Source organism: Panulirus ornatus, chromosome 49, assembly GCF_036320965.1.
Source record: "Panulirus ornatus isolate Po-2019 chromosome 49, ASM3632096v1, whole genome shotgun sequence".
In the NCBI taxonomy this organism is placed as follows: Eukaryota; Metazoa; Arthropoda; class Malacostraca; order Decapoda; family Palinuridae; genus Panulirus; species Panulirus ornatus.
In genome coordinates this window covers 5,467,112-5,493,116 of record NC_092272.1, presented here as the reverse complement: position 1 = coordinate 5,493,116, position 26,005 = coordinate 5,467,112, and the positions used below count along the sequence as shown (strand labels likewise).

The 26,005-nt window shown below is 36.9% G+C and overlaps 1 protein-coding gene, 1 long non-coding RNA gene and 1 pseudogene across 4 annotated transcripts; 1 reads left to right on the top strand and 2 right to left on the bottom strand.

Moving 5' to 3' along the window:
* Positions 1 to 944: 944 nt before the first annotated feature.
* Positions 945 to 18,334, top strand: Ilk (integrin linked kinase). Of its 3 annotated transcripts, none has more exons than XM_071690893.1 (10): positions 945 to 1,023; positions 2,991 to 3,088; positions 4,345 to 4,510; positions 5,678 to 5,870; positions 6,115 to 6,195; positions 6,467 to 6,662; positions 7,357 to 7,600; positions 9,174 to 9,273; positions 11,762 to 11,892; positions 13,624 to 18,334. In XM_071690893.1, the coding sequence occupies exons 2-10, from the start codon at positions 3,000 to 3,002 to the stop codon at positions 13,771 to 13,773; spliced, it is 1,350 nt and encodes a 449-aa protein (XP_071546994.1). In that variant the 5' UTR covers positions 945 to 1,023; positions 2,991 to 2,999; the 3' UTR covers positions 13,774 to 18,334. The 3 variants fall into 3 exon arrangements, with proteins under 3 accessions (XP_071546994.1, XP_071546996.1, XP_071546995.1); XM_071690895.1 differs by having other exon boundaries at positions 1,011 to 1,130; XM_071690894.1 differs by lacking the exon at positions 945 to 1,023 and adding an exon at positions 1,243 to 1,364.
* Positions 18,335 to 20,256: 1,922 nt separating this feature from the next.
* LOC139764256 (uncharacterized) lies at positions 20,257 to 20,892 on the bottom strand (annotated as a pseudogene).
* Positions 20,893 to 22,192: 1,300 nt separating this feature from the next.
* LOC139764265 (uncharacterized) lies at positions 22,193 to 25,294 on the bottom strand. The gene is made up of 3 exons (XR_011716333.1): positions 25,167 to 25,294; positions 24,763 to 25,005; positions 22,193 to 24,362 (listed from the first exon to the last, which is right to left on the bottom strand). It is a non-coding gene; the product is annotated as an uncharacterized lncRNA (long non-coding RNA).
* Positions 25,295 to 26,005: the final 711 nt, after the last annotated feature.

Below are 26,005 nucleotides of genomic sequence, written 5' to 3'. Positions count from 1 at the left end.
TGTCACAGGAAGCAGCAGTTATAGACATGTGTCGAGTTCAAGTCTTAGTAGCATGGACAAACGCAGACAGCTCACTAGAGAGCAGTGACCGAAATGATGCCTACAAAACAGGGAGAGGGCAGCAACCTCATGGCGGACAGGAGATGGAGAAATGTAAATACATTGTAGGTTTGAAGACGCAGAGGACATTGTTCTTAGTGTCTAACATTGCCTCTAGATGATAAAACAGCTGAGTGATAGTATCAGTGGCTTTGCCACTCGCGAAAACGGGTGCATAACATGACAGGCATTGATAAGCCCAAGAAGATACATCTTTATATGGTGTCTCGGCATACTGTACTATTGCTACTGATTATAGAGATTTTCCCTCTAACAAATTTAACGGTGTATGATGTAAAAGCATGGGCGAGTCTTATGTATATTGAACAACTCAGATGTACATACTCTTCTGAGCCTTTCAAAGTATAGAGCTTACCTCATGGCTCTGTCATATCCTGTGGAAGGCAAGCCGCAAGGGGTAGCTACAATAGGTGCTCTCACTGAGGAGCAGATTATCTGAGATATCCTGTGTGGTGATGCCATATGTTACCCACAGAGTGGTTCGGTTGCTTTATTTTCTTATCTAAGTTCTCCTTGTGGATACCTCTTGCACGTAGATATCACAAGAAACGAGAATGATTCAGTTTTGTAATATAGTAATAAGTGCATCATGAATCACTCTTGTTTAACACTTCATTACTTTCATAGTTGACATACTTGTTCACCTGTCATAAAAACACATCTCTATCACATATACACGCTCTGAAAAGAGTATGACACCACAGGATAGTCAATGTCTTAAGATTATCCAGGGATATATGCCTAATACAAGATGTATTTATTCTCATTAAGTGTGAAATAAGAGAATATATATAAAGCTGTGTGCGCATCCGCTCTTCTTGTGTCGCAAGGTTCCAATGTTTACTCGAAGGGGACTCCGTGCGTAGGTGTGGTGAGGTTATGGTGAGAACCTACCGCCAGATGGTGAGTTTTGAGGATATTTCCGTATGCTCAGGTCATGGAGAGCACTAGGGAAGGAGTGTGAGCTATGGCACTACAGAGAGATGGGAGACATTGGTGAGAACACGGCAGTAAGTACTGCAGTTCCCGGGAGGGGAGGTCTACAGTTAATGTTCAGGGCGTATCAGACGTAGGTGGGACTACGGGTGTATTTTCGTTGTCTATTTTTAGTTGAGGGCCTACAGTGGTAGCAGTAGAGGTGTGCCAGATAAGACGTTTTTTCCCATAGGGAACGGTAACATAAACAATTAAGGGTATTCTTTTGTACGTGACCTCCAGTACTCCGAGAGAGGTGATTCACACTGGTAAGATGCCCTAGCTTGGCTTTTCGTTTGCCTGCAAGTAGAACAGTTGTCACTAACTGCACTGTTTGTTCACCAGTTAAAATATACTTTTGTTCCATGAGAACATGAGGTTTTTATGGACATGTAAAGTATGTTTATTTAGTTTCGGTGTATTTGTGAAAGTGATACTTAATGTAGGTAGTTATTGCCCATACTGCCTCTGATAGGCATTAACCTCGTTCTCATCATAAATATATTTGTTTATCATAAAGTAATAATAACAAATCAGTTTCACTCTTGTGAAACAGAAGTTAACTTGAAAGCATTTTTACAATGTCAATATAATGACTTGCATAGATTAGCTAATGGGTGTGGTCAGCCACTTTGCAGGGTTTTATGCCACCAGTTGAGATGTGAGTTAGAAATTGCTAGAGATATGAAGTGTGTATGAATCCACTTAATTGGCATATAATTAATGGACAATAAAATCCCTGAGTAACTTATTGGGGATTTCCCTGAGCTTGAAAACTTCCTGAAATAAATGAATTTGGAGATGAGATGTCAAATGAAAGAGCTGGTGAGTGTAAAGAAATTTTAGAAAACTTAATCTGTTGAATTTCAATGTGAATCTTTCTTTGGATAAGTCAGACTTTAAGTACACATGAAGTCAGACTCCCAGATCCATGTTGTTTTTACACAAGCTTAGTTCCCCATTGTGAATTGATGATGCATGTGTCCTCTTGTGTGTTTCAGCTATTCTGCTATCTCCTACATTCTGCTTCATTAGCATTTATGATTTTGCTGTCATTCTCTTTCTTTTTATGGAAGATTGCTGGATCTCCATTGGGTCCAACTGAATAATTTAGCTGTACACATTGTAGTAGCAGGTACAGGAATTATAGTTAACTACATTACCATGAATTTTTTTTGTCTATCAAAGCAAAATATAGATCTAATTTAAGATAATTGCAACATAAGAGTATCAATCATACAAAGAGAGAGAATAGAACTTGCATAGGTGAAGCTCATTTTAATGAGTAACACCAAAATATTGGTGGGAGGCAAAGTGGAAGATAGCAATAAACAGATGTGGACTTTCTTGAGGAACTGAGAGATGTGGAAGGATACCTGAAATTTATGCATAATTGGGTCCTTTTTGGTGTACATAGATTTTATTTTATATCACAGAAATATTCAGAGTGATGTTAAGTGCAGTAGAAGCACAGTGAGGTGCATGATCTAAGTTTTGCTGTTAGAAATGAGGAAAAGTGAAACATGATGAGTCCCAAGTGACCCCTGAAGATATAATACCTCAATGTGCATTGATTTCATTTCCTTTGAAGTGTACCAGCATATAATGTTAAGCATATGAAAATGTCAGCAAAGTGATTTATTAATCTTTTCTGTTGAGGATGAAAGTTGTTAGTTGTGTTCATGGTGTATGATTGATGAGAGTATTAGGTGTATTTTTTCGGATTGTATGATAGCAATACATAGGTTACAAATTTGTTTATGATGACTAGGACTAGGAAAATGAGTATTATGTTAAAGATGATGTTGAAAAGCTTAGTAATGAATTTGTTGAATGAGACTTCAAAGAAAATCTTCTTGTGGTCTATGGCTTATATAGTTGCTTCTCCTTCACAGCTGTAAGTCATGGAGGACATTTTCCATTGGTGCCGTGAAGGCAACACCGTACAGGTGCGGTTATGGCTTGATGACACTGAACATGACATGAACCAAGGGTAAGAGTATATAACAATGATTTGAAATGGTAAATTTTGTTTGCACATCAGTTTTTGGATATATATATATATATATATATATATATATATATATATATATATATATATTATTATTATTATTATTATTATTATTATTATCATTATCATACTTAATCGCTGTTTCCTGCATCAGCAAGATAGTGCTAGGAAACAACCTCACACATACAACACAAGACCCTGACACCACAGCAGCAGCAACAGGCATCCAGCTCTAGTTTACACAATTGGAACAATGGCTGACCTGGAACAGAATGTTTGCATCTCCACTAAAGTCTTCAGTCATTCTTTTTAACCCCAGTTAAACATGAATCGAGCTCACACCCTCCAATTGCCTTGTATGGACAGTGTCTCCCACTGAGTAAGACACCAACTATTCTAGGTATCACTTATGACACACAGGTGACATTCACTCCCTACCAATAGCATCATTGCAAAGAGGACACACGAATGGAATGCTCTCTGAATGCTAACTGACCAAATTTGGACAAGAAGCCCTCTACATCCTATACAAACAATGCACCCACTCCACTTTAAACTGCCTTTTCTTTTACCCCTCTCTAAAGAAAGAAAATTAAGGAGCGTGCAACTTACACAAAATAGTTTACTGAGAACAGTCATAGGCTACATAGCAGCCACAAACACTGAACACCCTCATTTTCCAAAAGAGGGAACAAAGAGGGGAGCCAAGTGAGGATATTCCCTCTAAGGCTCAGTCCCCTGTTCTTGATGCAGCCTCGCTAATGTGGGAAATGGCGAATATGTATGAAAAAATAGTAATGATAGTAATGATAATTATAAGAATAGAAATGATAATAATGATTATGTAATAATGATGATAATGATAACAAGTCTTCTGCTCATAATACTACCTCGCTGATGTGGGAAATAGCAAATGTGTAAAAAAAAAGAATAGTAATAATGATAATCCATGGGATAGGGGAGAAAGAATACCACCCATGTACCTTCCGTGCAACATAGAAGCAGGCTAAGAGTGGCGGGACTGGGGACCTGATGATTGTTCCCCATGTATTATTATGTATCAAAAGAAGAAACGAAGGAAGGAGCTAACCAATGATTTTTCCACTTAGTTGTATGTTCATGCATTGATAATAAGTGATGACAAATGTTTTATTTAATCCAAGTATATATTTAGTCAGAGTCTCAGTAGGAAGATGCCACTGAAAGAATTGAAAAAATTAGCTCACTGTGTATTACAGAGATGACCATGGGTTCTCCTTACTACATTGGGCTGCCAAGGAAGGACATCTTGGTATTGTTGAGATGCTGGTTGCAAGAGGCGCTCGCGTCAATGCCACAAATTTGGGTGATGACATCCCACTCCATTTAGCTGCAGCCCATGGCCATCGGGATATTGTCAGTTTAGTAAGTATAGGGAGTGAAAGTAAAAACTTAACTTCCTTGTTTTAGTGGTACAGTATGTTATAATTTCCTGATCTGAAATTTGTTAGTAGCTAAAGTGCTAAATTTGAAAGGATTTTCAGGATTTCATGATATTGCAATTTTGTTTAGCATGAGCTGCTGTTGTTCCCTTGATAGCATTATTTTTTCCTGTGAAATTTAGTTTTCTATTAAATTTTTGAATTAGCATTTCCATCCTGTAAATTTCTTTTACATACTTCTCTTAAATTTGTCCTATTTGCCTGAGCTTTTGGTGCTACTCCCATGTTTCTCCATTCCATGAAACTACTTATAGCTCATCTTTGCCACTACAGTCCAACCAGAAATTTAGACTCATCATTAACTCTTGATGTTTTTCCATTCACATTGATATTCTGTGTGTTCATTTCGTTTAAAAACAAGTGCCATTTACTTTACTAATTCCAATACCAACATGCCTCATTAAGAAGCTGGCAGGATGGAATGCTTATGTTAATTCAAATGTATGGATGTGAAAGCTCATAGCATGTTAAATGTAGCATGTAGAGGGTGGATGTGTGCAAGTGATGTCATTATTTCATTTTTTTCTTATTGCTTCCTCAGTAAGGCAGAAAAGGTATTTTGGTATAGAAGAAAATATATAACATTTATTATCTTCATATGATCATTATCTATGTGTGAATCTTACTTTCATAAATCAGACTTCTTGAACTCCTGATATAATGATGAAAATAAGATAAGAAACAAAACTGAATTTTCTACAGCTTTCAGCTGTTTTGATTCAGTTATTGTAAGCCGTGGGAGTGTAGCAGAGATCAGGCAAGATTCAAACAGCAACTAGAATGTGAAGATGGACAGTTGAGGGGAAGAAAATATGAGGGATAGGGTGGGGAAGATTAAAGGAAGAGAATGAAAATGGAAGAGAATGAAAATGGGCTGGGGACTGCTATGCAAGAGTGAAAACTAGCCTTTTTCTACTGAAACTGGTGTCAAGAATAAGATATGCTTGAGTAAAACCAGATTCTTGGCTCGTGCAAAGCAGGAGAAGGGTGTTTATTTTTATATTTTCAATGACTTCATAAATAGTCTTTATCAGTGATATGATTGCAGTATATAACTGTGCTCGTATTGATATTTCCCACTACCCTTTAGCTTCTCCGGCATAAAGCAGATGTCAACTTCATCAATGAGCATGGCAACACCGCTCTCCACTATGCATGTTTCTGGGGTTATTCACTGATTGCTGAAGACCTTGTGCAGTCTGGAGCATCAGTCTCCATTGCTAATAAGTATGGAGAAGTACCTCTTGACAAGTGCCGAGGAGCCATGGCAAAGAAGCTCCATAGTAAGTTTCATGAAATTCTTTATAAAACTAAAGATAAATGTTCAGATATTAAGTAGGTATAAACTGTAATCTGTTTAACTTGTTTGAATGCATGTATGATATATATATTGGTTCTTATCAGCAGGAAATAATGTTTGTGAAGTTATGACGTACAAAAATTTTCCTGATTGATTATCTCATTTTCTCATAGTGTTTCACCTTTTCTAAGTTTTACTTACCAAGTTTTTCTTCTTGCTTTTGACAGCCATGGCTGTTGACAGTGGTCAGAATCTTGAAAAAGTGGCATTCAAGGATCAGAGTTGGCTTGGTATTAAAACTCGAAGTCGTAAGTAATAATGTTAAATCAGATGAAAATATGTTGTTGTATGAGGTTGTTATTATAGGATATTTTTGATGTATGGATATGAGACTCATATCTTAGAATAGGCTTTATGTTATACCTGTGTTGGCTCAGTCTTTTACAACAGCAGTGACATATACCTATAAGGATGTTGCAGGATTTTCAGTCAAAGATTCACCTTTCATTCGTGAATTATGTATCATTTATCTAGGTATCTCCCTTTGAATTCTAAAATATAGTACATTTGACCTTACAGGTGATGCTACACTATCCCGACACAAGGGCATCAACATTAAAGATTTAGCATTATACACTAAAATAGCTGTGAGTCCATCTGGGGAGCTTTGGCGAGGCAAGTGGCAAGGTAATGAGATAGTCGCAAAGATATTGGCTCTAAGAGAATGCTCTCCTCGAATCTGCAGAGACTTCAATGAGGAGTTTCCACGACTGAGGTATACTGACGAAACAGTTCATACAGTTTTACTATGTTTTACCTAAAGAATTGATAACAAATGACAGCAGTCAATGGCTGCCTTATGAATGTGATAGCAAAACCAACATGCAAAATAACAGAACAAATGTTTTTATCTTTTATTTTGAATGTTAACATTTGAAGAATTGGAGATGCTTGTTAGGTGAAATAAAAGGGGAAGACTGCATTAATTCCTTATTCTTGTGATTGCCAAACCAACGTGCAAACTACTTAACTAATATTACTAGCCTTGATGTTGGATCATAGAATGCCTGAAGAAGACTTAAGTGATTGGTAATTCCATTCATCCATCACTTTTATATGTAAAAATATCTTTTTTTTTCTTGCTTTATTTCAAGTTCTCTCCTTTGGTTTTTGTATCCCTGCTCTCAGGACTTTTCTGTCTGTGTCATCAGTCTGTTTTGAAAACTTTAAGTCTGTGATCAGGTCACCTCTAACTCTTCTTTCTTCCAAGGTGGGCAAATTTAAGGCATCTAGACTTTCCCTGTAACTGAGCTTTCTTGATTTTTAAGATTATTAAGAGAGAAGGGTTAGATGATACAGTTATTGCAAGACATTGATGAGGATGGGTTGTTTTTATGAGAGGAACTGTTGAAATGTAGATTTACATAAAACTGATTTATTTTTGACTGATTTAGATTTTCCTTTTTCAGGATTTTTTCCCATCCAAATGTTTTACCTGTTGTGGGGTGCAGCAACCATCCCCCAAACCTTGTGGTCATCACTCAGTACCTGCCCAATGGTTCCCTCTACACGCTCCTACACCAGGATAGTGGTATAGTGGTAGACACTGCACAGGCTCTCAAATTTGCCTTGGATATTGCACGTGGCATGGCCTTCATCCATTCATTAGAGAAACTGGTCCCTCAGTTGTATCTGTCATCCAAACATGTCATGGTGAGTTTGTCTTTTTTGTTGAAACTTCTTATGGTCTTTCATCTCTTTTTATGAACATTTTATGGTGAATTAGCTTATTATTCATCCTATCATGTGATAGTAAATTGGTAAATTCAAACATGTTATGGTGCATTGATTTAGGCTTCCTTCTTACTTATCCTGGTTGACTCATCTTGACTTCTTCTAAATACATCATGATGAATTGGCTTTATACTACTTTTGATTATGTGTTGCATTTTTTCAGTTTGACAGTAAGCTGAGGATATTTGTGCTCTAGACACCACTCTGGGACTCAGATAGATAGTAGTATGCAGAGTCTTCCATAAAGTCAAGCATAATGGCCTTTTCCATTGCTCATGACAGAACAGTGATACCCATATATTGATATATGGTGTAAACGGAAATTTACCAGCTAACTAAACAGACTTTGTAAACAAAGCACCACTTTACTGTTAAACATTCAGTTGACCTTTCAGTATTGATAAGGCATCACCATATGGTAAACAAAGTAATGCTATATTGGTAAACATACAGTATAAACAAAGCATTACCACACTGCTAAACATGCACTGTAAACAAAGCATAACCTAATGTTAAAGTTCATCCGAGATGCCCACTTCTTGCTGTCTCCTGATGGTAAATTATAGTAAACCTTTACCCAAGATACAGTATGCAATTACTGAGTGCTCACTCATGTGAATAAAAGCCTCTTATTTTTATGAAGATATAGATAAGCATATGTAATCATTGTGTATTCTTCCTTTACATTTACGTTTGCCTGCATTTTTTGCACCATAACTAAAGATTTCTAACTATAAAGAAAATCTTGCTTTGTACAAGCTGGTTGTGATGAAGTCCCATATCTGCAAGTTTTCTGCATTATGTGGAGCTAGTTTGTGGTTGATTTTAAGCGAACAGAACTCTCTAAGCAAAAATACCAAAAAGCATGATCCAGCCAGAGACATTCCCAAGTAGAGGTTGATTAATTTGTTATGAATCTGAAAAGATTAGCAAGTGTGCTTGAGAGATGAGTTAAGAGCTGCCTGACATAAATGATAAAATAGTGTTTTCATTTTCAAGTGATTTATTTTATGACTTGTATGGGGCTAGACATGGACTATTTTGTCCTGTGACTCAATAGTTTGCTGAGATTGGACTAATTTCACTTACTGGGCAGCGAAGGTGGCGGTCATTTCATTAGTAAACTTTGGCAGTATGGCAGTTAGTTGTTGCCTATATGTTTTTAAGTGGTTGACTGCCATTAATGAGCAAATATAATTAATTAGATGGAAGATTCTTCCTTGTAAGTGTTTACTTGGTCATGGCTGGGTCAGGGGTTTAGAGGACGACTATCTCTATTTAGGATCTGTTGGAGATCAATACCAATCTGTTGTATTACAAGCCAGTAGTTGTGTTTCACTGGATAATGGTCTACTTGCATTCTCTCTCTGCATCATATGTATTGATTTGAAATAGAAGATTATAGATTTTTCATACAGCATAACTAGGACTTGAGAAAGGAGGGGGCACATATTCCTTTCAGATGAATTTGATTGCATTTATATCCTTCCAGATTGATGATGATCTCACAGCTCGTATTAGCATGGCCGATGCCAAGTTTTCATTCCAGGAGCGAGGCAAACTTTATTCCCCTCAGTGGTTCTCCCCAGAAGGTGAGTTATGGAAGATTTTTAACATCATTAATTCGTATAACTAGGAACTTTTTCTATCATTTTAAGAAGATTTGTAGATGAAAGAAATTTACCAACACTTTGATTTTATCTATAAAACATAAGATAGAATGGATAAATGTGAACTGTGTACAAAATTCATTTGAAACTAAGTGATGTTAAGGAAAGAAAACACTTAGCCAACTGATCATAGTAGTTATAAATGATGTTAATGATTAACTTTTTTCTAATTCAGTGTAAATAAAGGTTAAAAATATTCCAAAGAAAAATTATGCAAACAGTCATTGTAATCATAAACCCCATACCCAGTTCCATGAGGTGGACTCATTAGATACATACAGCTTCAGAAATCTTACTTGTTCTTTCTTAACCTAAACTTGATGTGTTTAAGTGAAACTTAAATGTCTGCACCCATAAATGTGCTTGCTTGTTGATTTCACACCATAAGGTGATTGATCAATTGAGACAAACATCTCTTCACACCACCTCTCTACACAAAATGCTTCCATTGAATCTGATCCCATACTACAAAATTACTTCTTTACATGTTTCCTGTTTGATATTCATGTTATGGCTTGTAGTTGCTCTACTTTTGCATCTTTCAAATGATCAGTCATTTTGGGCATCATCAGTCTGGTTTAAAAATCTGATGTTTGTGTTCAAGTCACTCCATGCTCTTCTCTCCTTCCCAATGGACAAATTTGTTTTTTTCAAATTTCTCATTGTATCTTGGCTCTCTGACATCAAGTGCCATCTTTATTACCCTCTTCTGAATCTTCTCGGTTACATCTTCGTGCATTGTTAAGTACAGTGACTAAACTTGAGAAGCATGTTGTAGTTTTAGCATAATTTATGATGTTAACTATTTACTTAATATTTCCATATCTATTTACAAGCCTACAATTATAATGTTTACCAACTGTCAGTCTGTGTCCTTTACGAGCCTTGTATGGTGGGTTTCTGCCAACAGGTTGGGGACAAATTATGACTCTTAAGTTCCTCTCGTGTACAGATTTATGCACCGTATTTGTTACTAGATGTTATTTATGTGGAGGACTTTTTTAACTTTGTTCTTGTCCCATTCTCTTTAGTTTGATATACTTGGATGAATTTCATCGAACAAGTGTCTGACCAACCTTGGAATATGTTTAGCTCCCCTTGAAATTAATGCAATTCTCATATCTCTTTACCTTCTTGACTTTGACATCATCCACAAACAAATTCAGGTATGATTCCATGGATTAAGGGCACATGGTTATTAAAATTTTTGTGTTAATTGGATTTTCAGAATTGGGGGCACCAAATCCAAAACCAGCAGGCTGGTTAAAGGGTAGGGATACCCAGTTTCCTGATATTAAGGAATGTTAACCTGCATACCTTAATCAGAGCAACTAAGAAAGAAATATTGGGTGCTAGCCACAGTCATGTGTCATGTTTCATTGTCTTCCAGAATTTCAGAAACTCCTTTGCCCCTACAGTTGATAGACATTCCCCATGCTATTGAATATGTAGTTAGCCTTCACTTATTATCAGGCTCTGAATATAGGTTTTTAATTTTTTTTAGTTTGTCAGGAGATCCTTTTATGAGTGTAAATGGTTTTAGCCAAAATGTGTTTGCTACCCACTCACCCTTAGATTGTTATTGGGATTTATTTGATTTAAAAGACTGCCAGAACTAATAGACATAAGCTGAGTTTTTTCTTATATGTTAGCTGAAACAGCACGGGCAGCTAAGGCCCTAATCACTATATATATTGCATATATACCAGCTAGGTACCCATTTTATCAACCAACCCCTAGGGGTGGATAAGAAGCAGGATGCGAACCTGTGTGCTCGACCCTATGTTGTATGTAGACTTATTTAGAGGGTACTTGTTTACATTATATCAGTTGATAATTGCAGTTATGGACATAGAAGTCCTATATTGTGCTGCAATGAAAGAAATATTATCCAAGTGCTGGGACTGAATTAAGCACTGATTCTTAGCTTGCTATGTCTAGGTTCAGATGTAAATCTGTTGACACACTTGCTGTCTGTTGTCTGAGATTTGGCTTTGGTGTTAGACAAGTAGATGTACTGGAGTGGTGAAAGGATAAGAGTGCATGGAGACTTTACATGAACTAACTTGTTGGATGGTGAGATATTAAGATTGTAGATGATATGTGAATAGATTAACCGATTGTAGATGATATATGAATAGATCAACATTCAAAAATTTTGGCTGTAGAGAATTCAGAAAACCCCAATTTGCAATGCAAGAAAAGAATTAGTCAATTTTGTGAAGTAGGGAAATCTTTCCATATATTTTTAATAGTTTGATTATTAAGTTTAGTTCCTTAATGTAGGATGGTAATAAGAAAAGATTCTTTTCATGTATTGTTTTGCTCCCCATGTAGGAAGAGATGTAGATTTACCGCAACACTCATTTTGTTTGTAAAATATATAGACATTGCTTATTTTTTCTTTCAGCCCTTCAAAAAAAACCTAAAGAACTTAATGTCAAGGCAGCAGACATGTGGAGCTTTGCAGTAACCCTTTGGGAGATGGCAACACGTGAGGTACCCTTTGCTGATCTCACTCCAATGGAGGCTGGCATGAAGGTACTTATCCAGTTTTGAACATTGAGAAAATAGATTATTTTTTATGTAAAGTAGTAATGGAAATGGGGCTTGAAAGTCCTTGAAAATCCATACATTATGAAAAGTCAAACTATTTTTCATCCTCCATTTATTGACATGAAAACTTTTTACTTCCCAAACATAGCAGATGATCAGACTTCCTATTTCTTTCACATTCATTAATGTTTGCATGTAACATATAAATTTCATTATAGAATACACCACATCAAATAATTTTGCAGATATTCAACATTCTTTGTTATTTATACAACCTGGAATAAGGCGTTGTTAAAGTTTTGTCTTCAAAAGCCTTACAAAAATTATTAAATATTCGTAAACAAATGAAAGTATCAAGAGCTATTTATACTTAGAGATAGTTATCATTATTTGAGTAATGTATGCCACAGAAAAGTATACATATTTATATGATTTCCTGAACAGTTAGAAATTTGAGCTATGGGTAATTTTTTATGATTTTCTGAGCCTGAAAGTGAATTGGAAATACAGCAGTTTATCAACCTTTTCCTGGGCTATGTTGGGAAAACACATCATATAGACCGATACTTCATACATTACAGTATAATGGTCTTACCATCACGATTGATCACAACAACACAGTAACAATCTGCCCCTAAACAGAACAAGCCTTTCTAATGGTAATGTCAGTCTACATCATTCCCCTTATGCCTTGTAATAGATTAGAATGTCTTTGCCCAGGCATTTAACCAGAACCATGAATTGTTTATTTGTATATATTGTGTAAAAGAACGATGTGTCTTTGTCTCATGATTTTGCTCTATGAGAGTTGAAGCTAGTCGTAAGGTTTGAAGAAGTCCAGTAACACCTATTGCTTTGTTTAGTTCCTGGTTTCAGAAAAGATTGTTTATGTCATTGAGACAAAAGTCAAGATAACAGCCTGCTCTAGTTGCCCTTTCATTGAGTTGACTAAATCAGTGTCCTGGTTATAAATAATATAGAGTAAAAACAGTTGCAAATATATATAGAACAAAATGTTACAACTAAAGTTATAATATAGGAGTAGCTTTGTCTGTCCAGTGTTAGCACTTACCTCTTCCTGCCTTGGGAAACTAGGATGGAAGTTCTCTGAAATCATGGGAAATTTCTAGGTTTTATATGAAAGGTAACAGATTTGTAGTAACATATGAAAGTGAGTGTTGATTAAGTAGTTTAGAATTGATTTTTTTCATACTCATTTGCCATTTCTAACATTACTGAGGTAGAACCAGGAACAGGAGAATGACCCCACTTGGTCACATCCACTTTCATCCTCTTTATCATCATTGCATGTTGGAGGTTCCAGTCATCGATAAAAGTCCACACCAAGGCTAGGCCTTTATTGAAATACCAATTTTTCTTTTACCTTTTACTTTATTATACTGCTCTATACCTTATTAATAAAACTCTTAAATACCTTTTATTCTTCTTGACCACACCATCCATAAAGACTTTCATCCAAGCACCCTTTGAATGACTTCTTCATGTCATTTAACCTTCTCACATTTTGTCAGATCTCCTAATTCTTGTTGTGCAATACAAATTATCCTATGTTTTCAAATACTTTTTTTTATCAGAAGTGGTAAATGGTCTTTTTGTGTGAAAATTGGATTTTCATCTTGTGGGTATTGAAGCTTGCTTTTCTCACAAATTTTATATTCTCAGCTGCCCAGTTTTGAGAATTTGTTATGTTGTCAGATTGCACTGGAGGGTCTTCGTGTGAATGTTCCTCCAGGCATATCTCCCCACATTGCCAAGCTGGTTCGTATCTGCATGAATGAGGATCCTGGAAAACGACCGTCCTTCGACATGATTATCCCCATTCTGGAAAAGATGTGTGCACAGTAAACTGTCTTTCATGGAAGGCTGATAGGAAAGATAAATGTATGCATTATGCATTGCCTTGAAGAAACTTTGTGAATTATTATCAAAGAGCTGTCAGATGTTTATGAATAAGTCTGCATGAAGGGCACTTATTTGTACGATATGTGCATTAGTAATGAATTGGTAATGATATATCCATGAGATACATTCATTTATGTTTTACTTTTATGTCATATCTGATAAGATTTTAATCACAGTAATTTCTTGTATTTCTTGGTTCTTCAGCAGCCAATAATGAATCATATCACTGTTTTTAACATCTGTAAGTGCAATACGTCATATATAAGGATGTAAACATGTAATGCTTGGAATTTTGCCTTATAAGAGCTTAGTCTTTAAGGAGGATGCAGGCTACAAATTATACTAATTTGTCTTGTGTCCTTTGTTTGTGCTTATGTGTGCTTTACCATTAATTCTTGTCTAATTCTTTTCCTCATGGATTTAATTTTAACCACATACATCTGAAAATGCTGAATGGGAACAGTAAGAGTGATGATCTGCAACAGGTTAGAAAACATTTTGTATATAGGAAAGAACCAAATAATTGTAAGTTTAAGGAGAAAATAAATGATTGTAGCACTGAGAAGTCAGACTAGTTTGGAGAGTGATTCCAAATGGTATTCAGCTCATTTGTGCCAGATGTATTATGCTAATGGACTTGTTTCATCAAAAATGCCACACATATATTTGACTTGTAGAATAAGTACTCTTTGTAAAGGGAGGTCTGAGGACTAATGACCTGTAATTGTGCCAAGTAGTTACATTCTATTTTTGTGAGGTTAATTCTATAATTTCTAAAATGGTGCAATGTAGAATAGTTGTAGTGATATAGGTTAGTTCCTAGTTTCCTCTCTGGCTGCATATATCAAGAAACCTTTAAATCAGACAAAGATTTAGATTAGGTTAGATTTTCATTGAAAATTTAGCATGGAACAGTATATCTAACCAATAAAAAGTGCACTGTTAAAAACATAGTGGACTCTGTGCACATTCACTTTTAAAATATTACCATTATGTGTAGCTTATAATTCTGTGTAGACGTCTCTGAGTGCAAAAGTTGAGCAATCATATATTACACATAGCATTAAATTGTCCGCTTTAATATTATTGCATAGATTATTAGCATAGCATCAAATGTCTTGTGCTGGTCCTGTGTGTGTCTTATTGCCTTGTCTCTAGAGAGTGATTTACTTGCATATTTACCTCATGTGAAAGTGTTTGCACAAGACAAAACATGGGACTGAAGAACGAAAGGAAAATCTGGTTTATTTAAGTTATCTTCCTCACATATTGTATGTAAATTGATTGTTTTTGTGCAGTTCAAGGGAAGAAGCAAGTCCCATTTTCAGTCCAATGTGTGAACAGTTCATTGAGATTAGCTGTATGAGTTTGATCATGTAGTCGCCTTACGTTATTTTCCAAATGAGAACATCACATGTTATCTATGCAACTTGTAATATAGTAGTACTTCCTTGCCTTTTATTTCTCTGTAATGTAGTATAAAGGTATTTCCATAGATGATAGGATGAAATATATCAAACATGTTAGCCTCTAGTATAATGGGATTTTCCCCCCCTCTGTACTATACCATGACTTCACCACTCATCTGTGGAATGACTATCTATGCGTATAGTTTTAACCTTGTAACTCATCACAGGTAGTATTAGCTTCCAGTTTATAATTAGGACAATGTAATAATGAAATGTACTCTTAATAGTATATCATGGTGCGTATGAATTTTTTTTTTGACTCGATGCCTTATTGCATTTGCAGTGATTTATTTTCTTCAATTGCAAGTGAAGGATTTTGGTGCTAATTTTTAAGAATCTTGGATACATACAGTTACCTAGTTAAAGATGGTTTTGTGTAAATAGTCATAATGAGATACCTATAGTGGAAAAAGTTTACACTTGCAGTGATTTGTAATAAGAAGTCTCATGCATGGAACTTATGATAGCATGGAACTTTATATATATATATATATATATATATATATATATATATATATATTATATATAGAGTGTGTATGTATGTATATATCTATAATCATATATATAATTAAATTGGAATACACATGTTCAAAGGCATTATTTCTCATATCATATGAAATCAGAAGAGGATCCTTTACAGCATCTTTCACTTGGGAATTTTTGAACACCGTTCACATAGGAAGAAAGTTTCTTGGAAATCACTTAAGCATATGCAATTTTTTATCATTCTAAAAGAAGTGATTTTAAGCCACCTTGTTGTAGGTGTGGGAAGTGGCATATTGGATACAGAGGCATTTGACAAAAAATAAGATTGAGTAAAATGTCCAAAAGTTTTGTAAAGCAATGTTTTGTTTCAACTTTTTCATCATCTTTGACTGAACACGGATCAGTTCTTGTGGATGTGTTCGGAAAATGAACTCAAGATCAGGCATTTAATTCAATACCTAATTGCCATTATTGTTAATTGCCTTACTTTGATGTCAGAAATGCTGTGATTGGCAAAGTTTGAGTCAGTTAATCATCAGGTGCCTTGTATATTATTCATATGAATTGTCTTCCTGTTTGAAGTTTCATTTTCTGACCACATCCTAAATCCTTCACACCTACCATTTACTTTCCCATTGGTTTAAGACTTTCATCTGTATGAACTGATTATATGTATTTGACACAGAAATCTATTTACCCCTTTTTCTTCCAATCTGCAAAGGTTTGGTTTAAAGAAACTTAAAAGCCTTAGATCTTCTAATGAGGAACATAAACTGATGTGCACTTCAGCCCAGAGTGTTCTGTAAATGGAAATGTTTACAAATGTCACTAAAGTCAGTGACTTCCTAAGGTAATGAATATTGGTAGAGTGGTACCTGCAGCTTTGATTGATCAGTGAAAGAATGTTTGTTGAGAATAATTTATGGATTTGTATGTTCAGGTGATTGCATTTGCAGTGTCGCACCTATGACCTGGGAGGTTCTGATGAACTTCATTGGTTGTACTTAGGGCCTTCTTTGTTATCCTAATTCATTTTAGCATAAGTGCACTTATGGCTATTGATGTTTGATAATAAACATAGGCAGAGATGCACTTATGGCCTCAATTTTTCCTTTTCATTAACCATAAAAGGATCATGTTGAATTCTGTTATTCATAGAACCCCAGTTACAGTTTGGTGTGAAGAGTTGAAGTAGATCTGGTAATTGCTGCTGACTTTTGGTCTTTCCTTGTGTTGTTGGTCCACGTGGTTGTGCCTTATGTGTCTCGTCTTGTAGTATAGGGTCCACTTTGTCCAGCACAAATGGTAATGCTGTCCATTTTAAGTGATTATCGGTAAATAGAAGCCCTAAAGAAGCTGTGAAGTTTGGAAACAAGTACTGCTCACAGATCTCATATGTTGAAATGAACAGCCAATGCCATTATGATGAATAACTTTGATTCAGTGATAAGATGGTTAAAACTAATGTCTTGGGGTTATTGGGTTAATTATATTAGATAATTGTAATTTTACAGAGTCATCCAGCTTACAGATGTTTTCATAGAAATTCTGTCCATGGTTCTTTCATGATCAAAACATACTGACAGTTACTAACGACAACCTTGTTGAGTTATTAATTTAGATTTTGGTTAGCTGGACAAAACTGATTGAGAGTTTCAAGAGAAAGTGACAAATGCAGTCAGGTTGCAATGATGTCTTTATATATGATGTAAGTTATATGAAGAATTGGGAAAAATAAGAACATTATCGTGCTTTATGTAAACAATACCTCACTTGACCATGTAGGATGATTAGCACAAGAAGTACAACATTTTTTACGTATGTTTTATTAGAGATATAAATTTTCCCGTGCTGTTGCGTGTGACTTCAGACACATGGTTAAGTAGATAAAAATTTGTCTCAGTAATTGTTAACTGTCAAGTTCACATGTACAAGATGTAAATTTTTTTGAAATCTGAACTGCATTTCTGTCAAAGTATGAATAAATAGGCTGAACCTGAATGAAGAAAGATTGTCATCCATCACAGAAATGGAAAATCGTAATCTTACAGTCCTAATTACATTCAATCCAATTCAAATTACTTGTTTCTATGTTTAGAATGGCAACAGTACTTTGCTCATATTTACCGATAACACAGTAACTTTTATTGTAGAGGACATCATGTGTTTCTTAAAAGTGGCACATAGATGACTTTTAAAGTATTTTATCTTTCTCTCCTTTGTTGAGTGGGGTGTAACACACCTTCAGCATGCACAGTTAAGTTATTATTGACATATGGTACAGGATGAATCTCTTCTGCTTTTGTGATTTTCTTAAAAGTGTTCTTAGTCAGTGCCTTTTAACAAATCATTTTGTATATTTTTATGTTTTTATGTGCAAGTCACCTGATTGCCCATTGATTTGATTTCATAATTGATATGTATGGACTGTTTAGTCTACTAATAGAGCTAAGTTTGTATACAACACTGCCACTTTATGTTAAACTGAATGCCTGAACCAAAATATTGATTATGTATACTAGACCAATTAATAAATGTATGTACTTTGAGTGGAGTGCTCTCTACCCAGTCTTATTTGTGATATTTAAGTAATCTGTCTGTTCTGCTGAAATAATAATGTATATGACATTCATAATGTAATAGGCATTATAACCCTTTGTAGATTTTGGTATAGTGACTACTGTAATGTTAGAATAATATTCTTAGGATTCACATATTAGATGTTATTCTTTTAAGTTAAGTAGCAGTCTTCTTGTGAGCAATAAGAAGTGAAAGTGTAATTGATGCAAGAGTATGGGTGCTAACTTCATTATATAGTAAAAGACTGAATGTTGAAAGTGAAGAATTAATAGGTTTTATTGGGAATGGCAGAGAGAAAATATGGTATTTGCGACCACATCAAAACAATGATAATTGTTTTGTCATGAGGAAGTTTAACACTTTTGTGCATTGATCATGTCACAAGGGGATCAATAAGGTAGACTTTGGTGTGACATAGTTTGCTGGCTGCTTTGTGGGAGTATTGAGGCACATTACAAGTGATGACATGCTATCATCATATCAGTACATCAAAATTTTGTGCGTCACTACTTTGTGCTTTCACAGAATAATCATGTCTTTAAGTAAACCATGCATATTCCTAACCCTCAAGTGTTCATTATAGGACTTCAAGTATATATTTCAAGGGTCACTTCCCATAGGCCCTGTACCTTGCCAACAACAGTTTTGCCAAGGACAGGGTCTTCCAGGAACATAACCCCTGTGGTTAGCAAGGGACTTCTGTATTACCTTCTGCTCATCAAAATATATACTTTAGAACTGTTTTTTTTATTTCACTTTGATTTTTACATGATTCCCATTAGAAACTTTGTACCTAACTCAGTTGCTAATGATCTGGGAAATAATCATGATATAAAAGCCTGATTATTGCTCATACTACACTGCTTAAAAATACTGCTCTATCAGCACATTTACCACTTTTTGTATTCTACTCATCAAAATATTCAGTGCTTTTCAGTTTCACAATGATTTTTGCATACTTAGCTGCAGAAACATCCAACAAATGAAAGCAATATTGCTGTTGCACATAATTACAAAAACAGCAGAGATATTGGGAAGAATATGAGAACTGATTTCTGGCTGAGTCACCCAGGTTTCCAGAATGGGAGAACAATGCCTAAGGTCATGTTGCTTGAACCTCATCATTTATGCACAAAAGTGTAAAGAATGAATATTGTGAACATAGAGTAAAAATCAGGTAAATTTTGTATGGCATTAAACCCAGATTAGGATGTCTGATGGTATGTAAGAGCTATTCAAGTTCGAGGATGCGTGTTCCCTTAATTTTACAAGCCCCTTGTGTTTTGTGGTTAGGTGACGTATTGTATGACCAATGAATGGTTTTCTTTATTCATGAAATGTGGTTGGGTTGATTCCTTAAAATTAAACCATATAATTTTTGTACAGCAGAAGTGATACTCCAAAGAATATTTGGTGATGTAGAAAGTACAAAGATGTAGGACAGCAGAGGATGTCAATTTTCTGCATGCTTATTATTAATTTCATTTTTAGCATGCTTCAATGTATTAATTAGTTCCAGTACCACCACTAATTGAGTATTACAATATGTATGGCCACTGTCCAAAACATTCATAAATGTAGGTACAATAAATAAGAGAAAATCCCCATGAGAATTGGACAAATGCGTAATCTTTTGTGAAATAAAATAGAGTTGTTTTATTAGTAAGTATTTGTAATGATATAGTAAATATTTTAAAACAAGATTGATAGATGAATGATTACTACAGTAAGTAAGTTAAGAGAACATTAGAAGGATCCAACTTGCTGCTATGAGATGTTGAATCAAATATGATATTGATGCATGGCTGGAATTTGTTAGGGGACTACACTTTGCAATGGCTGAAACCATGTTACCTTCTTTACATTTTAAAAGATTCTTTTATTATTGATTTTAACTCAGATCTTCTTGAAGCCAACTTAAATCCTGGCTCTTGCAGGTGATTCTATTGTCAGTGGCACTAATGTTCTTCATTAGGTGCTGGGTTGCAAGTTGAGGCTACTGTTTACAATGCTAAGTTGAGACACATTTCCTCTGATCCATTCAGAACTCAGTTGCTTGAAGGTGTGCAAAAAAACTGATGAAGACTAAGGTACCTTCAGAGCCAACGTGTATGGCTTGGGATCCAGGGGTCTGTGACAGGATCACATGCTCCAGCTGAGGCTTATTGAGGGAGCCTTCAATGGCTTTCACCCTGAGGTTTGTGATGGTAGTCTGTATGTTAAGTCCTACTTCTTTTAGGAGCTTGATGGCATTTTGCACATGAGACAAGTTTGACACATCATTGAAGGTCAGCATAAACTCTTGATTGTAAAAGTCAAGATCAAGACTTGCATTTTTCAGTGTAAGCTGAGAGATGTTATGGAAGGAAAGGTGATATTTTCCAGGTGGTTTAGAACCAGAAAGATATTGGGGAAGATGGTTACTGGAATCACTGCAGTTGTGGATGTGGAAGCTGGTGATGTTGGATTGTAGCGAGCCAGTTGTAGTTTCTAAGATACTGAGAGCCTGCCAGGGGAAAATGGTCATCCAATGAGTATGAGGGTACTTTTGGTAGCATCCATGGACTTGACATAATGTGAATGTTCTCTACGGTGAGATTTATTTATTCATAGCAAGGAGTCAGAATTTGCCTTATTCTTAAAAGATAGATGTGCTCTAGAGAATTAGATATTTACTCTGATGATATGGAGAATTAGATACTATGCAATACTTGTTAGATGTTGCAACTCAGAAATAGATACCTCAGTAATAAGGAAAATGGTGAATATGCATGAAAAAGATCTATAAGATGAATGTGCTTAACCCTTAAACAGTCACCAGTATCCATTGATTTCTCCTACAAAACTTCAGCTGACATCAGTTGATGTTTACCTTTTCCTGCCACCTTTAATCACTTTGCTGTCTCATATAGCTTCCTCTCTGGCCAATTTCTTTCCATGGTTGTTGATAGGGTCAATCTCTCCCCTCTTTCCTGTCTTTTACACCCTTCTTTTTTTGTATGAACAATTTTTGTTCCTCAACAAATAAACTTATTCACTCAAAGGCTGACACCTCAACACTGCACACCTCCTTTTTCAATCTGTTCCTCTCCTTTCTCACTCGACCTGTGCCTTGTCTCGAGAAAACTTCCTCTCTAAACCACATAATACTCGGAAAGCTGCCTTGTCACAAACTTACTGTTTGGCTGTTGGGAACTCAAAGGAAGGTAGTTATGTATATACATGTTATGTATTTTCTCTTTATTTCTGGCTTTTAACCCATTCATGTTTCAACTGTGGCTTTGGCCTCGATGTGGACATATGTCCATGGCTGGAGCCTCCAAGGTAAAATGGCGTTTCAAGATATTTTCCACTGATTAAGGAAACTTAGGATTAGTCTCCCCTCTCCAGGACTGTAGGTTCACATGAACTTGAAGGTGCCAGGATCATCCTGTAGACAGAGGCACTGGTCAGGCATGCGATCATCATGGCACCACTGCCCACCAGCCTAGGGAAGGGTGACTAAGGCCTGTGAGTTTTGAGACCTGGTGGGGTCATGATAGGTTCAGGTCATTTCAGTCTTGAGACTTAGTGGAGTCATGGTGGGTTCCAGGTCCTGCGACCCTTCCTTCAGATATGGAGCAAAGTGAGAGAGAGAGAGAGAGAAAGGTGATGAAAATGCATAATTTACATTTTTTGCTTTATTGGTTCTTACATTCCCAGTAGCTTCAGATCTACCAGAAATATATACAACAGAGACACATATGACTGATGTCAGGTCACACGATATGTCGATTACTTTCACATGCAGAGTGCAAGCCTACACAGCTGACATATACCTGACCCTACTCCTTATGTATACACCTAACCTCTGTACTTGGAATTATACATCTGACCCATACTATTGACCTGTACATTTGTCCTATACATCTGAATACCACACCTGACCTATACATCTGACTTACACAACTGGCTTTTACCTCTGATCCCCATATGTAACCTATACTCCAGACATTCGCTTCTGAATCATACACCTAACATCCAAACTTCACTTATACACCTGACATATACATTTGACCTATACACTTGACCTTCACACCAGCCTCATACTTCTGACCTATACCCTTGACAGGCACACCTTACCTATACACCTGCTCTATACTCTTGACCTGCACACCTGACACCCATACCTTACATGTACACTTGACCTCTATGCCTGTCCTGTATATCTGACCTTAACACCTGCCCTATACACTGACCTCCACACCTGTCCCATACACTTGACCTATATACCTGACCTTCACACCTGTCCTATATACTTGACCTTCACATCTGACCTCCACATCTGAATTATACAACTGACCTTTACACATGCCCTCCACACCTGACATATACACCTAATCTATACACTTGACCAATGTAAACGTGACCTCCACACCTGATTTATATACTTGACCTCCATACTTGATTTATATACTTATACACCTTACCTGTACATCTGACTTACATAGTTAACCTGTACACCTACACATAGGACTCACTACACAGACATATGAGGATTCATATAAATTGCATGAGCATGAATGACGAGGTGCTTATTCCAGCACATAACAGGTGTGAATCGTGGATTTATGTGTTAAACCCATAACACACCTAGGTATGTGCTACACACACACACACACACACACACACACACACACACAAGAGATGAGGTAAAATGCAGCTCAAGACTACTCTACTTTCAGTAGCAGGGAAATATGGAGCCCGTCTGAGTGAGAAACAAGTTCTCTCTCTAGAGGTTCCATTTATGAGCTGTCGTGTATCAACATCAGTAGTGCTTTGGCCTTCGTGTCTATGAGCTTCAGTTCCTTCACAAGAAGCTTCTTATCTACCCTTTAATTATCTCAACTACAATGCTATCCTGAGTCTGGTAGGCAGGCTAGAGGGAGGGACAAGCCATGTTTGAAGTGGGTCATGAGTTACATGCAAATCACAAATTAAAGTTGAAATATTGATAGAAATTATAACTACAGATGTAAACAATGTTGCTGATGGATCATAGGGATTCTATTGTTTAGTTGAGATGACTTATCCTCTGTCTTGTAATTACAGATGTAAATAATGTTGCTGATTGATTATAGGGATTCTATTGTTTAGTTGAGTTGACTTATCCTCTGTCTTGTAATTACAGATGTAAATAATGTTGATTGATCATAGGGATTCTACTGTTTATTTGAGTTGACTTATCCTCTGTCTTGTCATAATTACAGATGTAAACTATTTTGCTGATCAATCATAGGGATTCTACTCTTTAGTTGAGTTGACTTATCCTGTCTTATTGTTCTGTGGAAGACACGACAGCTTGCCTTCCATTCAGGCACCACAGGTGGAGCTTCGACGTCTAGAATCCTTTTTCTCTGTCACACGCAGACTTGACACCACGGATATGACAGGTGTCATAAAGTACTTGACAAGACACCTATCATCTCTATATCATACAACACGACTCTGATAACAAACAGATAATGTACAAGGTAAATCAAAGTAAATATTGTCCTCTGAAGAACTGAATCTTGACGTAGGGAGTGAGTGTAAACATCAAATCATTGAGGAAGCTGAGAGGTTGGGTAGCTATGAGGGGGAAGTGCACCTGACGGGCAGACTGAAGGAGGGGCACCTCTACTCCCATTGGGAAGGTATGACAAGAGACCACTGGCTTGAAGTCCTTCCAGAGACCACACTAAAGACCAAGGTGCTCGTTGCCTTTAACTCCCAGCTTCGCCAGGGGTGTCTGATTAGAGTTCCTGAGGTGACGCAAAGTTATTGGACTTTCGAATATTATCATGGCGGTATATAGGAACTTGGTGGGGTTGTATAGGCCGGGTGTTGTTGTACTGCAGGATTAGGGGTTGGCAGAACTTCAGAGAAGACCTGCTTCATATTCGAAGTCCAGGTTCATGGAGGTTGTGACTACAGCTTGTGTTTCATCTTAGGACACGGACCGGTCAGCATCCAAGTCTGGGAAGGAAAAACATACATGAGTTAACATATGCAACTCCTAAATATAGATATTCAACACATGTCTGAATACAAACAGCATATAGAACACTTGGGTAGTGTGTACTGTCTTAGGAAATGGTAGCCAGTGTCAAGCAAAATTTCTGCGCACTGCCCAGTAAGTCACAGTTTTGGCAAGACTTAGTAAGTTCAGCAGAGACTTTAGATACTGAATAGTTCAGTGTTTTGTTGTTGAAGTGTGTGTGTGTGTGTGTGTGTGTGTGTAACAAACTGTATCGATGGATTATGAAAGACTTTGACACTACGAGAACCCTGTAATTCAGAACCTTTTGAAATTGACCGTAAACTGTCTACTGGTACCTTATTTAAGGAAACCGTGAGGGCTTGCCATTAGCCTTACCTACAGGTCATAACCATCAGCCAGGCTGGCTTGAAGAGGGCAATCTGGACCCAGCAACCATCTTCAAGTGTCGCAGTGAAAGCAACCAGTCATTACGCAGCTCTATGTCGCGGTTCTGTGTCTATGCCTTTTTTCCGGGGGTCGGCACAGAAGCACTAGGGGTACATCGCGCCCCCGGTGCCCCCCAGAGAGTTGCCCCTGTGAAGTGGGGAGAGGGGGGTGTGGTGTCACCTCCAGAAAATTCTGTAAGACGGTTTGAGGATGTTATTAACAATGTGGACATACGTAAGTATTGTTAATATACGTCAGGTATGAGCAGTGGGCATACATTAAGTTACGAGTAGGGGGTATACATAAGCTGTGAGGGTATGTGGGTGTGTGTGTGTGGCTGTACTACACCTCACCGGTGTTGTGGTGGGGATCACGTTGTGGGCAGATTGTTAGTGGTGGTTCAGGTGGACTGTGCAGTTGTGGCTCTTCCTAGCCACCTGCCTGGAATGGAACTGAAATGGCTGTGTCTTGGTGAACACCTGTGGAGGGGAGACAGGTGTTCGTCAGTGACTTGAGGAGAATTCTCATTCCGTTTTCTTCTTTTCTCTCATCCAGTGTAGGAAAATCATTGACATATGTGAAGAACAAGAAGTTGTGGAGAGTTGAGATCATAAAACTTTTTTTTTGTTTCATCAACTTTATGGTTATTTTTCATATGAAAAGGTCACTGGAGAAGTTATGACTTTGAGCAGTATCAAAGATTTTGGAAATAGACCAAGTTTTTTTTTCTAATTTCCCCTTGAAGAAATTTTGATTTTGAACACGAAAGTAACAGTCATGAAGTAGATTATCAACATGCCTTGACCCTGGAGCTTGTAGAGAAAACAGAGGGCGTGTATTCCTTTACGTTGATCTGGCCCTGCATTTTGACGTCGCCGTTTCTCTCCAACGCTGAGTAGGGGGGAGGGAAGGGTTCCCTGCCGACGGGGGCAGCGCCAGGTCGTCTTCTTCCTCCTCCTCCTGCAGTAGGAGTCACTGAGAAGTCCTCCACACTCGGGTCATGGTCCAGAGGAAGGACTGTGGATGGGGTCCTTCGCTTCCTGCAGTGGAACAATTGGTAGTTGGAGGAGGCCATGAACGCTGGTTGACCCAGGTATACAGACACTACACTACCAGGTATACAGACCCTGACCTACCAGGTATACAGACACTGACCTGCCAGGTATACAGACACTGACCTGCCAGGTATACA